The sequence below is a fragment of the Centruroides sculpturatus genome, unplaced genomic scaffold (genome assembly GCF_000671375.1).
Source record: "Centruroides sculpturatus isolate CEXI.00-Female unplaced genomic scaffold, Cexi_2.0 scaffold361, whole genome shotgun sequence".
In the NCBI taxonomy this organism is placed as follows: Eukaryota; Metazoa; Arthropoda; class Arachnida; order Scorpiones; family Buthidae; genus Centruroides; species Centruroides sculpturatus.
In genome coordinates, this window is record NW_019385072.1 from 398,202 (window position 1) to 420,823 (window position 22,622).

At 31.2% G+C, this 22,622-nt stretch overlaps 1 protein-coding gene across 2 annotated transcripts in view; it reads right to left on the reverse strand.

Moving 5' to 3' along the window:
• Window positions 1-5,167: 5,167 nt before the first annotated feature.
• LOC111634239 (E2F-associated phosphoprotein-like) overlaps window positions 5,168-22,622 on the reverse strand; it is a 66,172-nt gene continuing 48,717 nt past the window's right edge. Inside the window, exons 3-5 of one of the 2 annotated variants that reach the window (XM_023378963.1) lie at window positions 16,332-16,522; window positions 13,008-13,218; window positions 5,168-6,196 (exon numbers count right to left, since the gene is read on the reverse strand). In XM_023378963.1, coding sequence (XP_023234731.1) covers window positions 5,971-6,196; window positions 13,008-13,218; window positions 16,332-16,522 — 628 coding nt within the window. In that variant the 3' untranslated portion in view covers window positions 5,168-5,970. The remainder of the gene's footprint in view (window positions 6,197-13,007; window positions 13,219-16,331; window positions 16,523-22,622) is intronic. The other variant, XM_023378964.1, reaches the window with a different exon arrangement.

The following is a 22,622-nucleotide window of genomic DNA, read 5'->3' on the forward strand; positions in this document are numbered from 1 at the left end:
ATGCAAAGAACAGTTACTCATAGATTCAGTCATTCTACGGCAAGCACACAAACAACACAGAAACATACACGTGGCATATATAGACTACAGAAAAGCATTCGACAGTGTTTCGCACTGTTGGCTGCTACATATTCTACACATGTACAAAATACATTCATCACTCATTGCATTCTTTCAAAACACTATGCAGCACTGGAGAACAACGCTACATCTCAGGATTAGTAACACTTCCATACAAACAAACAAAATATTTATTAGGCGAGGAATTTTTCAAGGAGAGTCCTCGAGTCCTCTCTGGTTCTGCCTAGCCCTGAATCCATTATCCAACATGTTAAACAACACGCATTATGGTTACAATATCAGACATGAAAAAACAACACAGTTTACGCTGTCACATCTCATGTACATGGACAACATAAAACTTTATGCATCCACACAGAAACAACTTCATCAATGCCTACAAATCACACATTCATACACCAAGGACATACAAATGGAGTTTGGTTTAGACAAATGCAAAAAACTTCACATAGAAAAAGGAATCCTGAAAAGAAGATTTTGCACTTGGAAATGGAGAAGTTATTGAATCCATGGAAGACGGCGAGTTCTACAAGTATTTAGGATTCCAACAGGCCAAACTAACAGAACATACACAAATAAAGCAAAGATTAATTAAAGAATACCAAAGTAGGTTAAACGCTATCCTCAGAACACAGTTAAATGCAAAACACACAGTTAAAGCAATAAACACATATGTCATCCCAGTACTCACATACTCTTTTGGAGTTATACATTGGACTCACACAGATCTCGAGCAACTCCAAAGGAAAACAAGAACAACACTTACTAAGCATAAACAACATCATCCTAAATCCGCCACAGAAAGATTAACCCTTCCACGTAAAGAAGGCGGACGTGGCCTGATTGACATAGTTAACCTTCACTACAAACAAATACAGTCACTGCGAGAGTTTTTCTACAAGAAACAAGAAACATCACAGTTACATAAAGCAGTAACTCTAGCAGACTCAAATAACACACCATTAAACTTACACTCACAACATACAGACATGACACAACACATAAAAAGCATAGACACCATCAAGCAATCGTGGGCTCGAAAGGCACTCCATGGCAGGCATCCTTATGACCTGGCCCAGGATTTTGTTGACAAAACTGCGTCAAACAGCTGGTTAGATCGGGGATGCCTCTTTGGGGAGACGGAAGGATTCATGATTGCCATACAGGATCAGATCATAAATACTAAAAACTACAGAAAACACATACTCAAAGATACAACACTCACAAATGACACATGCAGAAGATGTCACATCATGCCAGAAACTATACAACACATCACTTCTGGTTGCAAGCTCTTGGCACAAACAGATTACTTACATAGACACAATCAAGTAGCAAATATAATACACCAAGAGCTTGCAAACAAACACAAATTGGTAGACATCCACAAACCATACTACAAGTATATTCCACAGACAGTATTGGAAAACAACACGTACAAAATGTACTATGACAGAGCCATAATTACAGATAAAACAATTTACCACAACAGACCAGATATCACAGTCATTGACAAACACAATAAAATCATATACATTATAGTCATAGCCATTCCAAACACTCACAATGTACAAAACACGTGCACTGAAAAAATTAGCAAGTACACAGAACTCGCCCAGGAAATAAGGCATCTATGGAGGATGGAAAGGGTGTTTATTGTACCTGTCGTTCTATCCTGTACAGGTGTGATACCACACACACTACACAAAAGCCTGGGAACATTACAATTGAATAGAAATACATGCATCACACTACAGAAGGCCACTATATCGAATACATGCCACATTGTTAGGAAATTCCGGAATACAGACACTGACACATTTAATTAATTTTTGTTCTTGGTTGCTATGCCTTGACTCTGGTCCAGCATAGTACACAGCCACTAGTGTGTACCGAGTATAACCCACTAAACCCAACATAATAATAATTTATATTATAAAAAACTAAATCATTTTTCATCAAGATGCTTTCTGTCTAACATTATATGTAAAGATTGGCCCAACCCTTCAAGAGCCTAATCAGTAGCATTGCCAAGTTAGGGAATTTTCCCCCTAGATTTAGGAACTTTTTGAGGCTTTAGGGATAATCTAGGGTATTTTAAAAAAATCTGGGGGTTTTTAGGTATTGGTGTTATTTTGCATATTTGAGTATTTGTTTGACGTTGATTGTATTCTGATGTTTTGCGAAAGCATATTCATGACTTCAAGTGTTCATGATGCTAGTTGACTTGGGCAAGAGCACAAGAATTTGCAAATGTTCAAGTTCATTCTGGAAAAACTCAATCCACCCTCATCTCATCCTTGCTAATAGGATTCCAAAAATTTTAATGTGCATGTACCTATGCTGTGTATATTGTTAATAATATATTAATATGATATTTCAAGCATATTTGATGAAAAATTAAATTTTTGATAAATTTTTAAGGATATGCTGTGTCACAAGAGCCACATGGTATCATGGTCATTAGGAGTTTAAATTAAAGTATATTTTTGGTTTTGAGGGACTAGTTGGGTTAACACATGCTTAATACCATATCATCCTCCAAGAAGTATGTGCAAGTATACTACAGATCTTGGAAAAAGATTGAGAAATTGAAATGTAAGTATACTATCATTCAGTTGTGTGCGTAATGAGAATAAGATATAAAATTTATTATAATTAGGCTGGATAGCAACTGATCCAACTGGAGATTGGAAAAAAAAGAAAACATTCTGTTGATACTATAAAACAGTTCTACAAAGCCTCAAGAAAGGTTTGATGCAGCATACAAAATCGTAATAGTATGAAGACAGGATTTCAGCTGAAAAATGTGCAAATATGTATCAGGAATTGCCTTTTGCAAAGCAGTTTATGTCAATTCAATTATAAAGACTGCAGAGTTAAAATTAAGTGTTATATAGCTGAACATGGAAGCTCTCATAGCATCAATCGCCCTTCTGAATTATTGCCAAAAGTTGATGAGAAGACAAATTTTTAGGAAGATAAAGCTGCATTGTACTAAGTGTTCAATGCTACTGAAGAATTTAATCTGGCAATCTGTATTAGATGAGTTAATTAATGATGTGGGTGATAGTATTTTTCTGTAATAAACAATTAATCAATTCGTACAAAGGTATTGTGTTATGTTGAAGTAGTTTTCTGCAACAAGCAAAAAAAACTGACTACATTTTACTGCCAAATTCAGTTAATGAAATGTGATGTAAATTCCATTTATGCAGCATTTAAAAAACAGTTAATGTAAAATGGTTTTGTGACCTTTCAGGTCGGCACCTCTTTAGAGCCCTGTCAGGATGGACACCACTGTGTTTATCGGAACATGGAAGCCAAGACAGCAATTACTATGTCACACCGTCATGTGAGCGGTCCCGTAAGTGGTCAGACGGATTTGTAATGTCAGCCGATCGAGAGACAGCATGTGGAAGAGACTCGAACTACAATTAACACTTAACAAGGATTTAATTAAAAATAAATTGGATAAGATACAGAGGTTCTAAGTTTTGTCGCGAAGAGAGAGTTCATATAACAAGTGCAAGTTGCATAAATACCTGGTGATAAAAGGTGATGGAGCTCTCGTTGTTAGATAATAGTTCCGATGGTGATTAGTTCCAATATAATATCCACTAGCACAATGATGGCACAAAGTATCCAAATGGGCACTGGTCGGCGATATTCCTGGAGTAATCGGTGCGGGTTTCCTTTGATGGAAGGACAGACAATGACTGACTTTTTTTGGCTGTCTGTGGCGATATTCACGGATGATATTGGCCGTTTAGAGGTTAAAAGATCACGAGAAAGTGTAATGTTGCCTTTGAGAAAATGTAACAGGAGACTTTCTCAGGCAGCTATGAACAACAATTGTTACGTAATTCAAACAATATTAATATTAAAGTCTAGTTCGAATATAGGAATTTATGCTACCTCACAGTTTAAATGTGAATAAGTTGATTGGAGTTGAAGTGGATAATGCCTCTGTCATGACTGGAGTTTACCACTCATTTTCATCTATACTGGAAAAAGAAGTCCCAAATGTAATTATAATTAAATGCATTCCCTTAATTTGTGTGCAGAAAAGGCATATCTGTTCCTCCCAAAACAACTAGAGTATCTAGTGCATGAGGCTCACAATTGGTTTACATGCAGCTCAATATGAAAGCATGAGTATGAAAACCTATACTCATTCATGAATGCTAATTCGCAGCACAAACGAATCCTGAAGCTGAGTGGAACATGATGGCTTGCATAATAAGAAACTATTTAAACAATTTTAGAGCAATGGATTGAACTATTATTGCTGTTTATATTGACAAAGGAGCAAGATAAATGTTTTGTAGATGAACAGTTACACAATATCATGAGGATCAATACATTCAAACTGTACAGTAAATGGTGTTTTTAGGAGGTATATTGAAAGATGTGACTATGCTGACCTGCCAAAATTGTATCATGATTTACCAATTCTCTACAAGTCAATGTTACAAAGTTGATCAGCTAACTATTCTTAGGAAACTTAAAGATGACAAATTAATAAATCTGAACTTTCAGGATCACCTAATACATGTTGAATGAGAATAAGAATTTATTCTTGTCAGCAAACAAATACCTGAATCTGATAGAACCCATGTTAAATACAAATGCTCTGCATTTGTATTTAACATGGGTTTTTCTTGTAGAATATTTTCTTGTAGAATTACGCAAACAAATCAATGTTTGCCAGAATACTTAACAATTCCTGGACAATCCGGACTACTTCACCCACCAATTGCAATGTCACAACAGAAACCATTATTGTTGGGCAGCAATTTGAAAAAATTGTAATCTATAAATTTCCACTGTCGTCCGTCTTTCCTTAATCTCAAGAACGGAGTTAGATAGATGAAAGACAAGACCAGATATGGAAACCATAGGAGCAGGAGATACCAATTAACTATATATCTGAATTCAAACATTTTCTCTTGAAAGGTGTTAGATAGACAACTGGCACAACTCTATTGTTAAAGGAAAAGTATGATGATGTACAGGGTCAAGCCACTACTAATTTGAGGTGGAGAGCATATATTTTAAATTAAATAAATAAAAAATATGATTAAAAATTTCAGCCTGGCATTGTGACAATGACACAATTAATAATTGCTCATTTCAATTGCAAACTTGTTATCACCATTCATTTTAAAGAAAATAGAAAAAAAATGAATAGCAAAACATATCAAACAAAACCCAGATGAACAAGTAACACAACTGATTTTAGGATTAAAGTGGACACTAATGCTGCAGGAAATCGGAGAAATCAAAACATTGTTGACTTAGCAATGACATGTTTGTGTTTGTTTCAAATGCATCTGTGGAAAGAGCCTTTTCTCTGCATTCAATTGTAAAAGACAAATTGAGAAATAGATTGTGTTTTAATATGTGTCAAGCAATTCTAGCAAGAAGATATTATCTAATAAGGAATGAAATAAGTTATGTCAATTTTCAGTCAACATGTATGCTAGAAAAATTTAATCAGAACATGTATGATCATATTTCGTCAAAAAACAATACTTTCGAAGAAAAATCAATGATGTAATTATTGTTTTTGATAATTTGTAATGGATTAAAACGAATATAAACTTTCTGCAACAATTTAACATGTCAGATCCTTTACTAAAATAAATATTTTTGTGCAACTGATGTTTTTAGGGAAATTTTTAAAAGTTTGGAGGAATTCTATGGTATTTTTTAATCTCCTCTAGGGTTTCACTCTTCCTGGACTTGGCAACACTGCTAATGATCAGTCATCCTGTAAAATTATTACAATCTATGATTCATATACAATTCAATTATTCCATTTAATTACATATTTACAGTTTACAATACATGGAAAATATACAAATGATTGGATCATTAAGTCAATCAAGCAAAACTGCTGATAACATTAAAGAAATGATACACTTCATCTTTATCATAAACAGCTACAGCTGTTTTACAGATTGAACAGTTGACAGAATAATACTCATCTTGCATGTTTTGATTAGCTGTCTTCTTTTTTCCTTTGATAGGATAATATAATTTCTGACTTGTATCCACACTACAGTTTTTAACAAACATAGCACGATACTGAGATTTATAAATTTCATGCCTGCAAATAATAATAATAATAATTCTGAAAAAATTATAAAATCAAACAATATAATTCTGAAATAATTTTAATTCTAAATAAAGGAAAAATTGTTTCTTACAAGAATGATCAAATGAAATTTAATCATTCTTGTAAGACAAATGACAAAATTTCTTGAGAGTATTTCACTTAAGTTGTTTATTAATTTATTACAATAACAATGATAACTACACAGAGAAATAATTATAGTACCAATGTGATTATTTTACAAACAGAAACCACAAATTAATGTTTAATTATATGAGAATTGTACTGAAACTAATGTAAAAGTAGCTGTAACTTTAATTACTGAAATGGTTCATTGAAACTACTTGTTGGTAGAGTAACTTTTTCTCTATACAAAGGTACTAATCAACATAGTCTCCATTATAAGCAATGCATTTGCACCATTGTTGAACCCAATTCTGCAATCCTCTTTAAAAACATTAAGGTGAGCACTTCTTCACAGTCAATGATCCCCATACTCTGTACAGCCCAGATCTGGTACCCTCTGACTTCCACCTGTTTGATCCAATGAAGAACAGCCTTTGAGGACAATGATTTTGAGGACAACTAATCAACTCTCATCTTGTATTATTAAACAATGTTAATACTGCTGTTGCATTTGGGAATTCTGATAACATAAGCCATTGATATAAAAACACACTATTTGCTTTAATAGAGCCCAAACTATTAGGATCATACAGAAAGGTTTAGTTCAAATGCTTTTGAATTCACATCAATCTTCAGTAATGCTCTCATGGAAATCAAGAATGGATAAAGTTTGCTATCAAGGAATTTCTATATAATAATGTTTAAAAATATCAATACAATTAAATTAAGTACAACAAAGTATAAAAATTATAGAATTCTATGTCATAGCAATGTGCAATACAACTGTCAGGATGAATATAGTAGATAAATAAAATTAAATTGACTAAAGTAACAATTCTTTATGCAGTCAGTTTATTAATGTCCAAACTTTTTAGAGATCAGTCATTTCCAGAGGATGAAGAGGTGATCTGTTTGGCACACACTTCTATAAATTCAAACTGATTTAGCAGTTACATTTTTATTTTTGCATTAAGGGACTAAGCTTTCCTTAACAATTTCTGAGTTTATAACAATGAAATTTTTCTCAAGAACTAATTTCAAATTAATTTTCTATACATCTTGGAAGAGGATATCTAGAGAAATGCAAAGAAATTCTTCATGTTGGAAATTGACCTCTATGTTGTTAAATACACCTTTTTCTGAATGTTTTAGTAATAGTAATTCAACAGAATTTAGTTATAAATGTATTTCTTGTAATTTTATAGATAATGTAGAGTTTTTTTTTCAAGAAAATGCCAATTTGAACATATCCTCAAGGATTTATTAATTAAGGAAAAAATATTGCTTTTTTTTAAAAAAAAAGGGTAATGATCCTTCAAGGTTTACTGAATGTAAAATGATTCAAAGGAGTCTTTCCTGTGCTGTTGTTTCATATATATCCCCACTTTTTATGATTTTGAGATCAATTAAAGCAACAGAAAATGGACTAGATGGAGATTAATTCCAAGGACTCCTTGACTATCAGATACATTTACAAGCCAATCTACATTATTAAAATCTCTATAGAATCTAAATAGATTCTATAGTTTAATTTTATTACTTGAGCTTTAACAATATCCAATTTTACTTTCCTAACTATAATTTCTGCACATTAAAGCCAAATGATTGCCAAATTATATCATGCTATCTTACTACTACTATTATTATTAATTAAATACTAAGTAACTTGGCACTAGAGGCAGGCACCTAATGCCTGCCTCTACCTGGCAATTGTTTGGCTTTAATATATAACTATCATGTTGGATGTTTTTATTTATAATTTCTGCAATGTTTTCAACCAAAAGAGAACCCATTAGGACACTATTATTCTGTCTGTAAAATTTGTTTTTGAAAGTGAAACATGCCACATGCATTGGAAATATACTATGGTACTACAACTCTCATCCTTGATATGCTGGGACAACATATCACCTCCTGATTTTCTCATCTGCTCACTATCACATGGACCCATGTTTGCCCCTTGTGATTCCTACATACGACTTGAAAAAGTGATGCCTGATTTAGAAAATCTGATCACTGGGATGAACGAAATGCACAAAGAATATTTCAGATGGAAGTCAGCATTCAAGATACAACATACTAAGAACTACATACAAGACAACCGAATTTGGAAGCAGACTTACAAGTCCAAAAATGGTTAACAGATAATAACGTACTAGTTCTCAAGGCTGCTAAGAGCAAAGCTCTGGTGTTATTAAAGAAGAAAACGTACATTTCAATAATGCAAAAATACATCAATGATACGGAGTGTGAACCTATTGAGGATGGATATGTCAACAAACTACAAGCACGTGTAAAAAAGTTTACTCAAATACCGTTGGCTAGGTAAGTCCAAACACTTTCAAGCTTCCGTCATCATCAGGGAAAACATGATTCATTCATAAAATTCAAATTCTTTAGAATTTCATTAATTCTAAAACTCAAACATGTTCTAAATGTTAGTAAGCTCAAAATGTCTAAGCAGATAAACTCTGATGTCTAAAATAACACCCCCCTTATTAGCTGTATTTTTAAAAATTATTTTCAACTCCAACCCATGTTTCTCTTCTTTCTCCATCTTTGGTATCATGTCTTTATAATTCAGAACATCCTTTGTTACCAGTTTTTAATTCTCTCCCTTGCATAACGATCTATTTCCACGTGGCCAGCAACATTTCTTCAGCCTTCAGATTAACTAATTCAATTCAAACTTTTTCTCCAAATTCATATTTTATTCTTCTTTACCTTGTAGCTTAAGTCTGATTTGAATCTGATGGATGTTGGATGAAACAGAAAACAAACACAACAACTTGTGACTTTTTTTTTATACTGTTTACTTTTAAACTCATGCAGACTGGCAGTGGGCTAGCAGAGAGTGAGGGTGGAGAGCATTAGGGTGGGAAATGCCATCCCTTGCCACCTCATGTAGCTATATCCTTGAAAGGAATAAGCATCAGAAAATGTCACACTTAGCCAACCAGATCAAAGTTTCATCTATGGCATGTGATCTATATTCTACCAATATACAAGTCTAACTTCACACTTCAGCAATAGCACTTCCATTTTAGAAGTGCTGCCATTATTTCTAACTTCAGAGACTTAATTAATTGACGACTTTAGTACTTAGCATTTTTTGATTTAAAAGTTTATTGTAATCTTTCTACATATATTTTGATAGTAGTTATTTATGTATATTTACTAAATACTGTAATTTTGTACAGATAACCCAAGACAGCATATAATCCACAATGGCATGTACCCTGCAGAAAACTGCAAGAACAAAAGTAAAATCTTTGTATAACTCTCCAGTCATATACTCTGTGCTTCACAGCCACTGAAAACAAGATAATTATTGGCATGCAGTTTATAAGTTGTCATCTCAAGCATTAAAGTATTATTATTATTTTTCACTGTTTCAATTCTGTTAACAAATCATTGTAGATAAACATAAATAACTAAGCTCAAATACTGTATTATAATCATACTGTAATTTCTTGATTATTCAGAGTACAATTTGGCTATTATTAATTAGTAATAAAATAATTTTTTCTAAAAGCAGGCAGTTAGACTGCTATCAGGGGTCAGCCTGGCTCTTTTATAGCAATTGCCAATCCATTCACAAAACATGTTTTATTTGCCAGGTTAATTTTTTGCTTACTGTGACTTTTCGAACCAACTAGAAATGAAAAGATAACTGACAATATAAAGAAATGCAGAGATTTTATGATTAAGTTTCTCAAGTAACATAATTTTGCAATAGGCAGTGTGCCCCTGGCTATCTTATACCAACATTAAAATATTAAATTACTTTCAATCTGCATTTGCAAAGACTAAAGACCAAAGCATGCATTAGCAAAGACCATAGTTTAGTATAGTGCTTGGGTATTGACTTTGCTAAAGTGTAATTGAAGTCATCTCAGAAATATTGAGAAATTTACTCCTCTACTCACTGGCCACTCCCATAATTCATTGCAGATTTAGAAGAACCATCCCAATTATGTAAATTAAGTGTAAAAATAAATATGATTTATTGTTTTTAGAAGTTTGGCTGCTGCTTCATAGAGAAGGAAACATTTTACAGCAGTTGAGATAATTGATCCTATGCTAATTGCTATTATCACAATCTCTACAAAACTACTGGTATAAATTAATATAATTACCCTCAATGAGATGTAATCCCAATAAACCAGCAAAAATAAAATAAATAAAACAAAAACAAATATTTTCTACAATTTTAAACATCATCCTCATGTTCAAAGAACACAGATATAAACAAATGTGTTTTTCTAAAAACAACAGAAATTAAAAGTTGCATACATCGTGAAATAAGCATGTCTGATGTGGCATTTAACATTGTGCTTCAAACAGAATAATACATTAAGTAACCATTTAAAAGAAGTAAATTTTACAAAATATAAAATACATAACCTAATTCAAGACTTATAGGAGGTCATAGAATGACCTCCATATAGTTGCAAGGAGCATCAATATACTATACAGAAGGGTCTCTAAACAATTGCACTAGCTACATTCACCAATGATAATGACATTCAAGTTAAATTTGATATCATTTGTTTATTACACCATTGTTACGACCCAGGAAACCTGAAACACCTGGAATGATTAGAAATATTCAAGACCTTTAAAAGGGATATGGCAGCCAATTATAAGGAAATGGACTCTCTTGCAACCACGTGGAGGGCATTCTATGACCCACAAGTCTTAAATTGGGTTATATATTTTATATTTTGTAAAATTCTCTTTTTTTAAATGGTTACTTAAAGTATTATCCAGTTTGAAGCATGATGTTAAACGCCACATTAGACATGTGCATATTTTGTGACATATACAACTTTTAAATTTCTGTTCTATTTTTTTGAAAAATACATTCATTTATATCTGTTTTTTTTCAAATCTGAAGATGACTGTTTAAAATGAAAGAAAATGTATGTTTTTGTTTTATTTCTTTTGTTTTTTGCTGGTTTATTGGTGTTTATGTCTAGTTGAGGGTAATTATATTGCTATTAGCATTATCTAAATCTAGTTCCTGCTGTCATGGAGTTAATAATATACAGTATTAAGAATCATATTTGCTATTTATTTGTTAACATTCAGTAAAACTAGTATTGTAATATTTCAACTATCAATTTATTATTTATAAATTTCATAATTTGATTATCATGATAAATATGTTAAAAAAAATTATCTAAGTCAAATAATTTTACAATTATTTTTGAAACTTTCAGAAAAACTGTAAAATATATTGATGATTATTATATGTTAGACTATTATTATTTCACTCACATTTATTGTCTTATAAATTACTTATACTTAAAATAGTTAGAACAATTTTACTCATATTTAATATTATGACTGTCTATTTAAAAATAGTACAATACAATAATAAAATTAATTTATTAATTTTAAATGATTTATCTAAAATACCATATTTATTTGCATATAAAATGAGGTTTTTATTCATTTTTCACTGCTTCAAAAATCTAGGCCGTGCTATATGCGCGAGTGAAGGAGTCTTTGGCATTTTTGCAATAATTTTTGTGAACAGTGTATTCACATTTTTCACTGGATGCTCACCCTCTGGTGTTTAAAAACAAAAGTATTTTATCTGGGTCATTTGAATCATTCCTGTATATTGTCAGGAGTAAAGATGAATATAAATAGGAAAAGCAAAGAGCAAAGCTTTTGAATTGAATTCAAAAATCACATGGGAGCCCAATATAAGTTTTAATCCATTCCCATGTGAAAACAGATGATTATTTGGAAATCAGAATTCAGAGAAACTCATAAGTGTAATGAGGAGCAGATCTATGTTTTTCGGAATCTAGGGCTTATTGAAGTCCAATGGAGTCCCCCATTTTTTGCCCCTTACACTAAGTAATTTAGTAAAATTACTTAGTGTTATCCTTTCTCTAGCTTTTTCTCTCTTTCCTTTTTTCTTCCTGCAAAGAGGTGCATTGCCATTGCCTTATAAGGCAGACTGGCCATTATTATTACTCTCCTTATAGCATTCAAATTCGAGACAGTGGATTTAAAATTGCCACTTGGTGACGTTGCCAATTACGTTACACTGATTACAATAAAACAAATAATATTATAAATTATCATCATTATTAGTATTAACTAATTTTTACTATACGATAAGTGCTCATTGTTAATGAAAAAGTATTGAAAATTTATGATGATAATTCAATTTTTGTGGGCCCTTGATACTTGGGGGCCCAGGGCTTAAGCCCTATTAATCCCTATGTAGATCCGTCCGAGTGTAATCAACGGAGAGTGGATTCGACTGTCAAGAATTGTCAAAAAAAGTTCTTAATTGTCCAGGTTTAAATGAACAAATTATGTTGTTGATTTTATAAGATTTTTTCTTAATGTTTAAAATGCCAGTAATTTTTGTGGGACAATTGTGTGCATTTATGTGCATTTGATATTTTATTTGTAATTAAACGAAATAAAATTAGAATTATATTAATAAATCTAATTTTCTTTATTTTGATCTTTAAAGTCATACCTTGTCCTATATGCGAGATCGTCTTATACGCAAGTAAATACATTAATTTATTTAAAGATCAAGGAAAAATTTACAAAAATAAATTAATCAGTTTTATATTTTAAGTATCTAATAATGATTTAAGATTTTAATTAATATATATAGTAACATAAATCATTAGTTTATTACCTCTGACAATCAAGACAAAGTAAAGAAAGACAAGCAGGACAATTTAAAACAGCATCACTATTGGGCAAAGGTTTTTGGTTGCAATTATTATTACAATTAGGAAATGTATATAGTCTTCTTTGATTATCTATCCAAACTTGATCATCATCATCCATATTAGGATCATAAAGAAGGTCATCATTTGATGGTGATGTAGATTTGCCATTTTTTCCTAATTATTGAAATTTTTTTATTTTAAAAAATAAATTTTATCTTTAGTTAACATTATCTCAAAAAGTTGAAATTAAATTATTATTATTATTGAATATTTAATAATTATTTTTATATAATCTAAATATAATTGAAAATTTGAAATTTACTATAATATAAATTAATATACTGTATTCACCATATAAAATAGCATTTATTCATTAGTTTTTAAATTATAGTATACTAGCTATGTTACCCATCGTTGACAGGATCTATTTATTTGGTGAAAGTATATTTACTTACCTAAAGAGTATATCTGCAGAAAATTGTGTTACAGATTCATATTCTTATTAAAGATGTGAAATATTTTCTAGATAAACTTATTGAATAACTTCCCGATATACAACATTTTGAGTTTTATCATCAGAAGTACAAATGAACAGATTTGCAGCTACTAACACGTGAGCACGCAACATAGAGTTAGCCATGTGAAAAGCAACTGCATCCCAGGTCAAGTCCCACAACTCTTGGGTTTTGGCCTTGAGACTTATTAATGGTCATTGCAAAGCATAGATTGACTGGAAATTGTAGACGTTTACATTCGAATGGGTAATTTGTCAAGATTAATGGCATGCTATTAAATGATATACCTGTCCTTCAATTTTGAATGATGGCATGAAATTTCTTTCAAGAATTTCAGTGGCACCAAAACTTGTCATTTGGAAAGTCTTATTGGTCTTTAAAAAATGTTTAGTGTCAGGATGAGTCCCATTTAATAGTGATAGAAAAAGTTTGAGGAAAGTACAACATCCAGTTTAACTTTGCCAGAAAAGCAGCAAATCCCCTGTGATTCATTCTTCCACTTCAGAAACTGCAATACTCACATACTTTATCTATAAACCCAAGTCTAAGAGTGTCATAAATGAAAGCACTTCGGAGTTTCTTATGCCAAGGATTTGTCGTTTTTGAGTAGACATAATTTTCGCTCACACAAATAAATAAAACTCACGCAAATACAGCTAGGCCTAACAAATCATAAAATCTTTGAGGTATTAAAAATGCCTCAAAGATTTTGTGATGTCATGCCAGATGGCAGTACGTGGCAATTGTTACGTATTGTGTTCATGATTTGTAATTTGTAATTGTGTTCGTGATTTGTGATTTGCTAATTAACTAATTATAATTTAATATCAGTTCTTCAAATATAATAGTAAACTTCAATAATACACTTTTCTTAGAGATAATGCCTTTACAGGAAGTACTAATTCATGTTGCCATCTAGTGAAGTGAGACAAAAGATAGACAGAAATCCATTGCAGTTTTATTTAATTAATAAAAAATCTGTATGTTTGATTAGTTGTAAACATTCCAGGGATCATAAAGATGCTACAGTTAAAATTTGGCAACGATTGGTTCAGTAGTTTTTGTGCTTAGTTGGAACAAACAAAAAATACATTGTCTCTTTATATAGTAGTATAGATTAGAATTACAATATTCAAACATCAAAATTATTTGTAATAAAAAAATATGAAAATAGTGTGTTTTCAGCAAAAATATTTTATTTTGTCTAATATCTTTGAGCATCTGTTCTGTTTTTTTATCATGGAACCTATTTCATTATTTTAGAACTTATTTGTCAATGTATGAACTTTCATTTTTAAATGATTTTATTTAACTTGCTTTGTATCATGTTTTCAAATCTTGAAACTAAACATCCACTTATAATTAAGATAGAAGATTGAAAATTTGAGGACATCTAAGTGTGATGACAATGCATTTTAATGATGTTTTAGGTGGTGATCTCACCTCCACTCTGAAACCTGATAAACATAATGAAATGTAATATTTAATCACAATGTGTATGTATAAATGCACTAAAGTAATGTATATAGTGGGGGTGTCCTCACCCAACCATCCCCCACCTCAATCTCAAAAAGCATAACCAATAAAAACATTTATTTAAAAACTTTTTAAACATATATTAAAATTATTAGTTTTAAAATTTATATATAATAATAAAATATATTATTTTGGTTCAACAACCAAATTTTGTCTTTAGTAAAAAAAGTATAAAACAAAAAATTAAATTTGCAATAATGTACAGTAGAATCTCATTTTAACAGATCGCAGAACAATAGATTTCTCAGAATAATGGATTTTTTTTCCTGGTCCTGCCAAATCAATGTAATTTTACCTCCTTTTAGCAGATCTGTTACTCAGAATAACAGAATTTTTTCTATCCCAAACCTATTGTAAACTTCACGTTTTTTCAACATTTAGTTAATATTTGGGTGTCTGAAAATTCATAGAGTTTGATGATGCACTTGTTACATTTTGGGATATGTAGTGTACAATTGAAGAATTGTTCAAAGAGAGTTAGCTGGCTGATAGGCTTGAGGAGGAGTCATCTAGTGAACACATTGTTGCTGGTCCAAGTGTAGTGCCGAAATTTAGCAAGGCCATTGAGTATTTCCAAATTGTAAGACCTTCCTGACAAGTTTAAGCATAAACAAACAGGCTGTGCTGTACTATACTGTACATTGCTAATATCATGTGGTGTTGTATTCAATAGACAGAAAAGCAGCATTGAAAGAACGCCAAGATGGACAAGTTTTTTAAAACAAATTGTGAAGTCAAGCAAAGTGCTAATGAGCATATGTAATTTCCCTCTTTTTATGCTTACAGTATGTACAGTTTTCATCAGCTTTGTCATACACATGCATGGCATAATATACATGTACTGTACAGTACATTACCAACATACATGTTTCTATAGAATAAAGAATAGAGAGATTTCAAGAGACTGAATAATTTCAAGTACTAGTATTTCTTATGTTTAGGGGTTAAAAAATGGAAAATTTTCAAATAAAGGATATTTTACTGGGTGTGTGGGAAATCTGATGTTTGTAATATAACAGATTCTTGAAACGATGGATAATTTTCGGCAGTCCAAGCAATCCATTAAAACAAGATTCTTCTGTATTAAAAATTTGAATTGTTTTCTTATGACATTTTTTTCTTTACATAAATAAAAATATTTTAATTTGTATATTTATGTAAAAGATAACAAAAATCATTTATTCTTGAGAAATTAAGTATTCAGCTACATTTCAATTGTAAAATAAATATATTTACCTAATACTTTATCATCCGAATGATCATTAATTATACTGGATTGTTCCAAATTTTTATTCATAATTGTTTCTTCAGCATTTTTTATTTGTTTATTAAGTTCCTCTTCCATTTCATTTTCAAAATCATGAATATTGTTTTCTTTTTTAATACCATATTCTTCTCTTATGAAAGTCTGGAGCTCATCATCAGAACTGTACAATTAAATAATAATAATATATTTCACTTTTTTTAAACACCTTAATGATGAGAAAAAATAATTTATTTTATATATTTTTTATAATTATTATTTATAAAAGTAAATATTTTAGAAAATTCATTTATTTGTCTCAAAAAAAATCTCCAAAACAACAACAACAAACAATACAAAATTTAAGTATATCAAACATTGCAAAACCTGATTATATATATATTGAAACATAACCAAACATCCACCTTAAATAATCAGGCTATAACTCTGTTAATTAAATGATTAATGCTAAGTAATTTACTACTACAGGTAAATGTTAGCACCATTTCTTAATTAAATTAATAATTATAATTTTAATAAATTATTAATTAATTTACAATCATCTGGAAGAAAAGAACTGGCCTGGGTTGGGGCTTGAACTCACAACCTCTGCCTGCCATGCTGTGCTCTTGCCAGTTGTGCCATCCTAACCCTGAGCAAGCCTTCACTTTCTGATGTATTTAAATTTAGATATAACCTTACACAGTTAATCATGGTGCCAGCTAGGGACTACTACTCCTCTCACAGCCAGCACTCTGATTAATCGCATAAATGCTTTCACCCCATATCCTACAAAAATATTTTCAAAATTACACAAGTCATTAAAATTAATGAAACTTGGAACCATATTGACAATAACTGCTTATTTTAGATACCAAAAATTACTTACTTAAAAAAAAAAATACACGTTTAGCTTTCCTTAAGCCATTATCAGTTTAAAGTTAGAAAAATAAAAGCTGATAAAACATTTAAATTATATGACATAAAAAGCTTTCTTGCACTGTTGCTTATATTTACAATAATCAAGAAATAATAATTCTTCAATGATTTCGACTCAACAGTGAAGGATACACAAGGGATTTTGAGTGATAAAACTAGGCATATGTAAATTAAAGTAAGAAGGGAGCAACTAAAAAATTTATAGGTTATGATTTTGTCAAAACGCATAACTCTATATAAACACAGAACACTTAATCATAAACATGCAATTTCAAGAGAATTAATTAAAGGTAAATTAAGAAGTTTGTTTAATATTAACTAAGTTTTAGCAATTTCTCCAATAATTTTATCTTTAAGTGCATTAGTAAATGCTCAAACAGGTAGACAGTAATAAATAATTGTCTGAAAGTTTGTAAAAAAAATGGAATTCAAAACAATTTTAGATGAAATATGTTGACAGTTCCCATAGTATTCTTTTGTAACAGATAAACCTTTTATAATATTATACTACCACTCAAACTGGGTATACTTGAATTAAAAACTCTAAAAACTTATAATCCAGCAACTTTTTCTATAATACATGCAAATGTTTTCACCCGTGTCGAACGAGCATCATCAAGCACACTAATCCCCAGCTGCCGAAACAATGGAAATTGCCAAACATGTGCAGAGGGGAGGTGACATAAGATGAGAGAAAGAGGAGGGAAAGAATAGTAATATTTATAGTTCAAAGAAAGACTTCCACGATGTGGGGAAGTAGTCAACGTCATGAAAATTAATAGCGGTGTTATTGCGGGTAGCCTTATATATTTCCATCATCTGTTCAAGATGTTTGAGAAAGGATTGCCTGGAAGAGCTATGTAAGAAGCATGCACTGCCAAATTCCACATTGATGTCTAGTTCAGAGGTGTAGAGAGCCAATGTAGTGTTGGCCAATCCTTTTGTGATGGAAGTCTGATGTTCCTTGAGGTGTTTTTAAAGGGTGCATTGTACACGTATGTATTGTAAGTGGTGGCTAAATCTATGATTGTTGATGGGAATGGTGTAGATGCCTGGTTGGAGGTGCATGTCTGGACAATCTTTAGCATGGAAGAAGAGGGAATATAATCAAAGGACTTCTACGGAAGGCTAGCTTCCTGTCATAAGTGACAGTCCTATAAACTGTGTCCTTGGTGCGATTTTTTGGCGAGGCAACATATAAGGCCTTTAATAGTCTGTGGGGAATAGCCATGCTGAGTTGCATACCAGACGATCATTAGGAGCTTTGTATCTCTATCATATGTGTCCAACAAATGGGTGAAGACCTTATGAAACAACGTCCTGAACCTGGCCATCTTGAAGGTAAACAGATCATGGGAAGAGGCAGGGATGAAGGTTGGCTGGTGTGTAGGTTTTCTATAAACCTGAATAGTTATGCATCTTTTGGATGAAAAAAGCTGGAGGTCCAAGAAATAAACAGTTTGATAGTTGTCTTGTTCAAAGCAGAGCCAAACAGCCATAAAGGTTGTTGTTGATTTTTTGCAGGAATTCTTACCTTGAGGAACATCAGACTTCATCATGAAAGAATTGGCCAACACTATGTTGGTTATCTACACCTCCGACCCTGACATCAAAGTGGAATTTGGCAGTGAATGCCTCTTACATAGCTCTTCCAGACAACCCTTTCTCAAACATCTTGAGCAGATGGAAATATGTAAAGCTACCTGCAATAACATTGCTGTTAATTTTTGTGACATTGACTCTGTCCCCACAGGATGAAAGTCTTTCTTTGAACTATAACTATCACTATCCTTCCCCCTTCTCTTGTCACCTCCCCTCTGCACATGTTTGGCAATCCCAGCTGCTGAAACAATCCCATGTTGTTTCAGCAGCTGGGGATTTGTTTGCTTGAAGATGCTCATTCGAGATGGACGAAAACATTTGCAAGTATTATAAAAAATTTGATGGGTTATAGGTTTTTAGAGTTTTTATAATATTGTCAATATGTTGTTTAAAAGTATGTTTGCTATTGAAAATAACTCCTAAATCACTGATGCTATTAAGATCATGATTACAGATCTTAAATATAATATCAGGTTGAGATCTCATCAGAGCAAAAAACATGGTTACAGGCTTGTTCAGGTTAATGATGAGTTTACATATTGCAATTCAGAAGACAATCTATCTAAATCATATTTCAATATATATGAGTTATGTTTATAATTTTAGTATCATTAGCATATGCAATAGTTGATGAAGTATAGGTTGATCTAAATTATTATTAATATACACTATAAGCTACTTAAAACTGATCCTTGTTGGATTCCCACAAGGTGCAAGAATTCTGAAAAGTAAAGATTATTGATTTTTATTTAGTAGTTATTTAATTAGTAGTAATTGTTTAACTATGAAACTCTAGAAGGATTCACATCAAAGTCATTACAATATAAAGTTTAAAAAGTACAGTATAATGAAATCAAGCTTGGGATTTATCTATGTATATTATGTAAGTAGATAATTTTTCTCAAAGTTATTTATGATTTTATGTTCTGTATTTAAATTTTAGTAACTAACTGTGGAACAGTAAAAAATCTGCAATGTTGATTAAATGTGACTTTACTAGTTACAGAAGAGCATACTTAGTATTTTTAATTACCATCTGCATGCATGTAAATTAAATATGGAACAGAGTTAATAAAATACAGTCAAATCCCATTTATACATTTTTCAAGGAAACTGAGAAAAATGTAAAAGTGAAACTGCTTTTGAATTACTTTCAAAGTGAATATATAAATATACACATCAATCGAAACCCGATATCTTAAGCAAATATACTACAATTGCCGTAAATGATCGGGCTAAACTTGGATATATAATCAATCTATAATCATATATCCAAAATTTAGCCCGATCGTTTTCAGTGGTTGTAGGTGTATTTGCTTAAGAGTGAATATAGTCATCACAAAAGTACAGCATGACACAAATTAACTACACCTGAATTTGTACATGTAATTCTTAACAAAAAGTTACAATTTACTACACATATAATATACTTGAACAACATATAAAAAAAGTAAATTCAGTCTAAAATTAAGTAAGTATTTTGAAAATATTGATCAAGTTTTGTTTGTACAAGTATGTGACATCAATTGTCTCCTGCTAAAACACCAGTCATGGGAAAGAATGAAGTATCATTCTAAAGGTTAGCACACACTGAGAATGAATAATGAAAATGAATGAAAAATCAGAAACTAATTTTTTATTTGCTTAGGAATATTGGTTCATGCTATAAAATGTGGAATTGAAAATTTCCAATGTGAAAATGTTGGTCTGGCTGAGCAATTTCCAAAAGAGGAAAATTCATTAAAAACAGCATCATATGTTAAGCTGAATTTAAGTTCTTACAAAGTGCCTAGTGTGCAACAAAATGATGTCACATCATGCTACATAAAGTTTTGTGCAGGGTGCGTTCCAAAGGTCAACTTAAAAATCAGTGATGACAAAACGAGTTCAACAAAATGTTCTCGTCTCATTATATCAACTAATGCCAAGCTCAACAGACTCACATACTCACTGCAACTGAAAGCTGTTGCATGTGTTGAACTAAGTCATTGATACAGTGGGAGAATTTCATTTTGTTAACAATGATTGTTTGACCTGATTAAAGACAATAATATATAACTAACAAATCTGTAAAATTGAAAAATGGTAGATATTATAAACTATAGTGTATAAGGTAATTATGGAAACAAATTAATACATTAAATTACACATCCATTTTTACTTAATGTTGACTTGCAGTTGAACTTTGAAAACACACTTGTAGTGTGGGCACCATGTTAAATTGACATCATTTTGCTGCATGCTAGTTGCTAGTTGCAAGAACTTAAATACAGCTTTGCATATTTTTCATCCTACTTTTTGCATTTGCTGGTGATTTATTGTCTGTGTGGACTAACCTTAATTTAAGTGAATAATTCACTTTTTTTAAATAATCAGTTTAAATTTTTTTCCATTTCAAAGTGAATAGCATAAAAATGAGAAAAAAGTGCTGCAGAATACCAAAAAATATGACACATAAGGAAAAAATTGTATAAACAAAAATGTATAACTGAAGTGTTTTATAATGGAGAAAGCAGCATAGAAACTTTTTAACATATAATTGACAAAAATGTACAACTGAGAAATGTATAAATGGAGATCAACTATAGAACGTGTTTAAAAATAACAATGCTGGTTGTTAAGATTTTAGAATAAATTAGAGATATGCAAATACTCTAATACTAGAAAGTATTTGAGTATTCAAGTTTTTGAATATAATGTTGAAAAAATAAACTAAAATACTACAAATAACCTTTAATATCTCACCACATATACAGACAGCATCTCTTCACCATGTAAGGAATCAAAGTCTGATCCTTATTTTATGTTTTGGGCATTATTTTTAGTTATTACTAATTCCTTTTCAAGGATATTTTATTATGGTTTTTAAGACCGAACTTCCAAAACCCAAAAATAAACTAAATTCAAAATTAAAAACGAACATTCACTTGCACATATGACTGATCCCATAATGCTTAGAAATATGTAAATAAGATAGTGAAGCATTACACTTTGTAAGCCAGATAAAGATAACACACCAGTTCAACAGAGAGGTGTAGCTCCTGAAAGTGAATTTGAGAGTATGAGTATCAAAGGCAATCTATTTTTGGACCAAATTGTCCAGCAGTATTTTGATGATGGTTAAGCACTTAACTCGTAAGAGAGGTATATTCTTTGTTTTTTGAATTTAGTTGATACTGGTTGAGATTAAATTAGTTGTATGTTTAGAGTTGAAAAAAAAAAAAACATTTTTTTTTTAATTCTTTTTTTCTTGTTGATAATTGATTTTAACTTGTTGTTTGAGTATTTGAAATAATGTTTATTATTACTAACTTCTTGTTCATAGTTCTTGTTGTTTATATATTACTAGCAGACCCACCACGCATAGTTGTAGCTCAAAATATCTATTATAAATTTATAACACTTCCCCATGGGGGGGGATTTTTCGAAAAATTTCTTCTTAGTGTACATTCTGTTGACGTACCCTATTAAAACGCAAAAAACCGCATCTAAAATAGTATAAATAGAAGCAGAATTCTTTACGGTAAGCCTTAATCCTAACCATCTCCCTTCAGTGGGGGGAATTTCGACACGTATATTATATAAAAACATGTGCGTATTCGAATGTAGCGTTGTGTCAAAATTTCAAAGGAATCGGTAGGAACAAACGAACATTACATTTTTATTTATATAGATAGATAGAAGATGATCTGCTTTAGTTCATTTTCACAGAAAAGCATAATGCCTCACAGAAAAGCAAACTT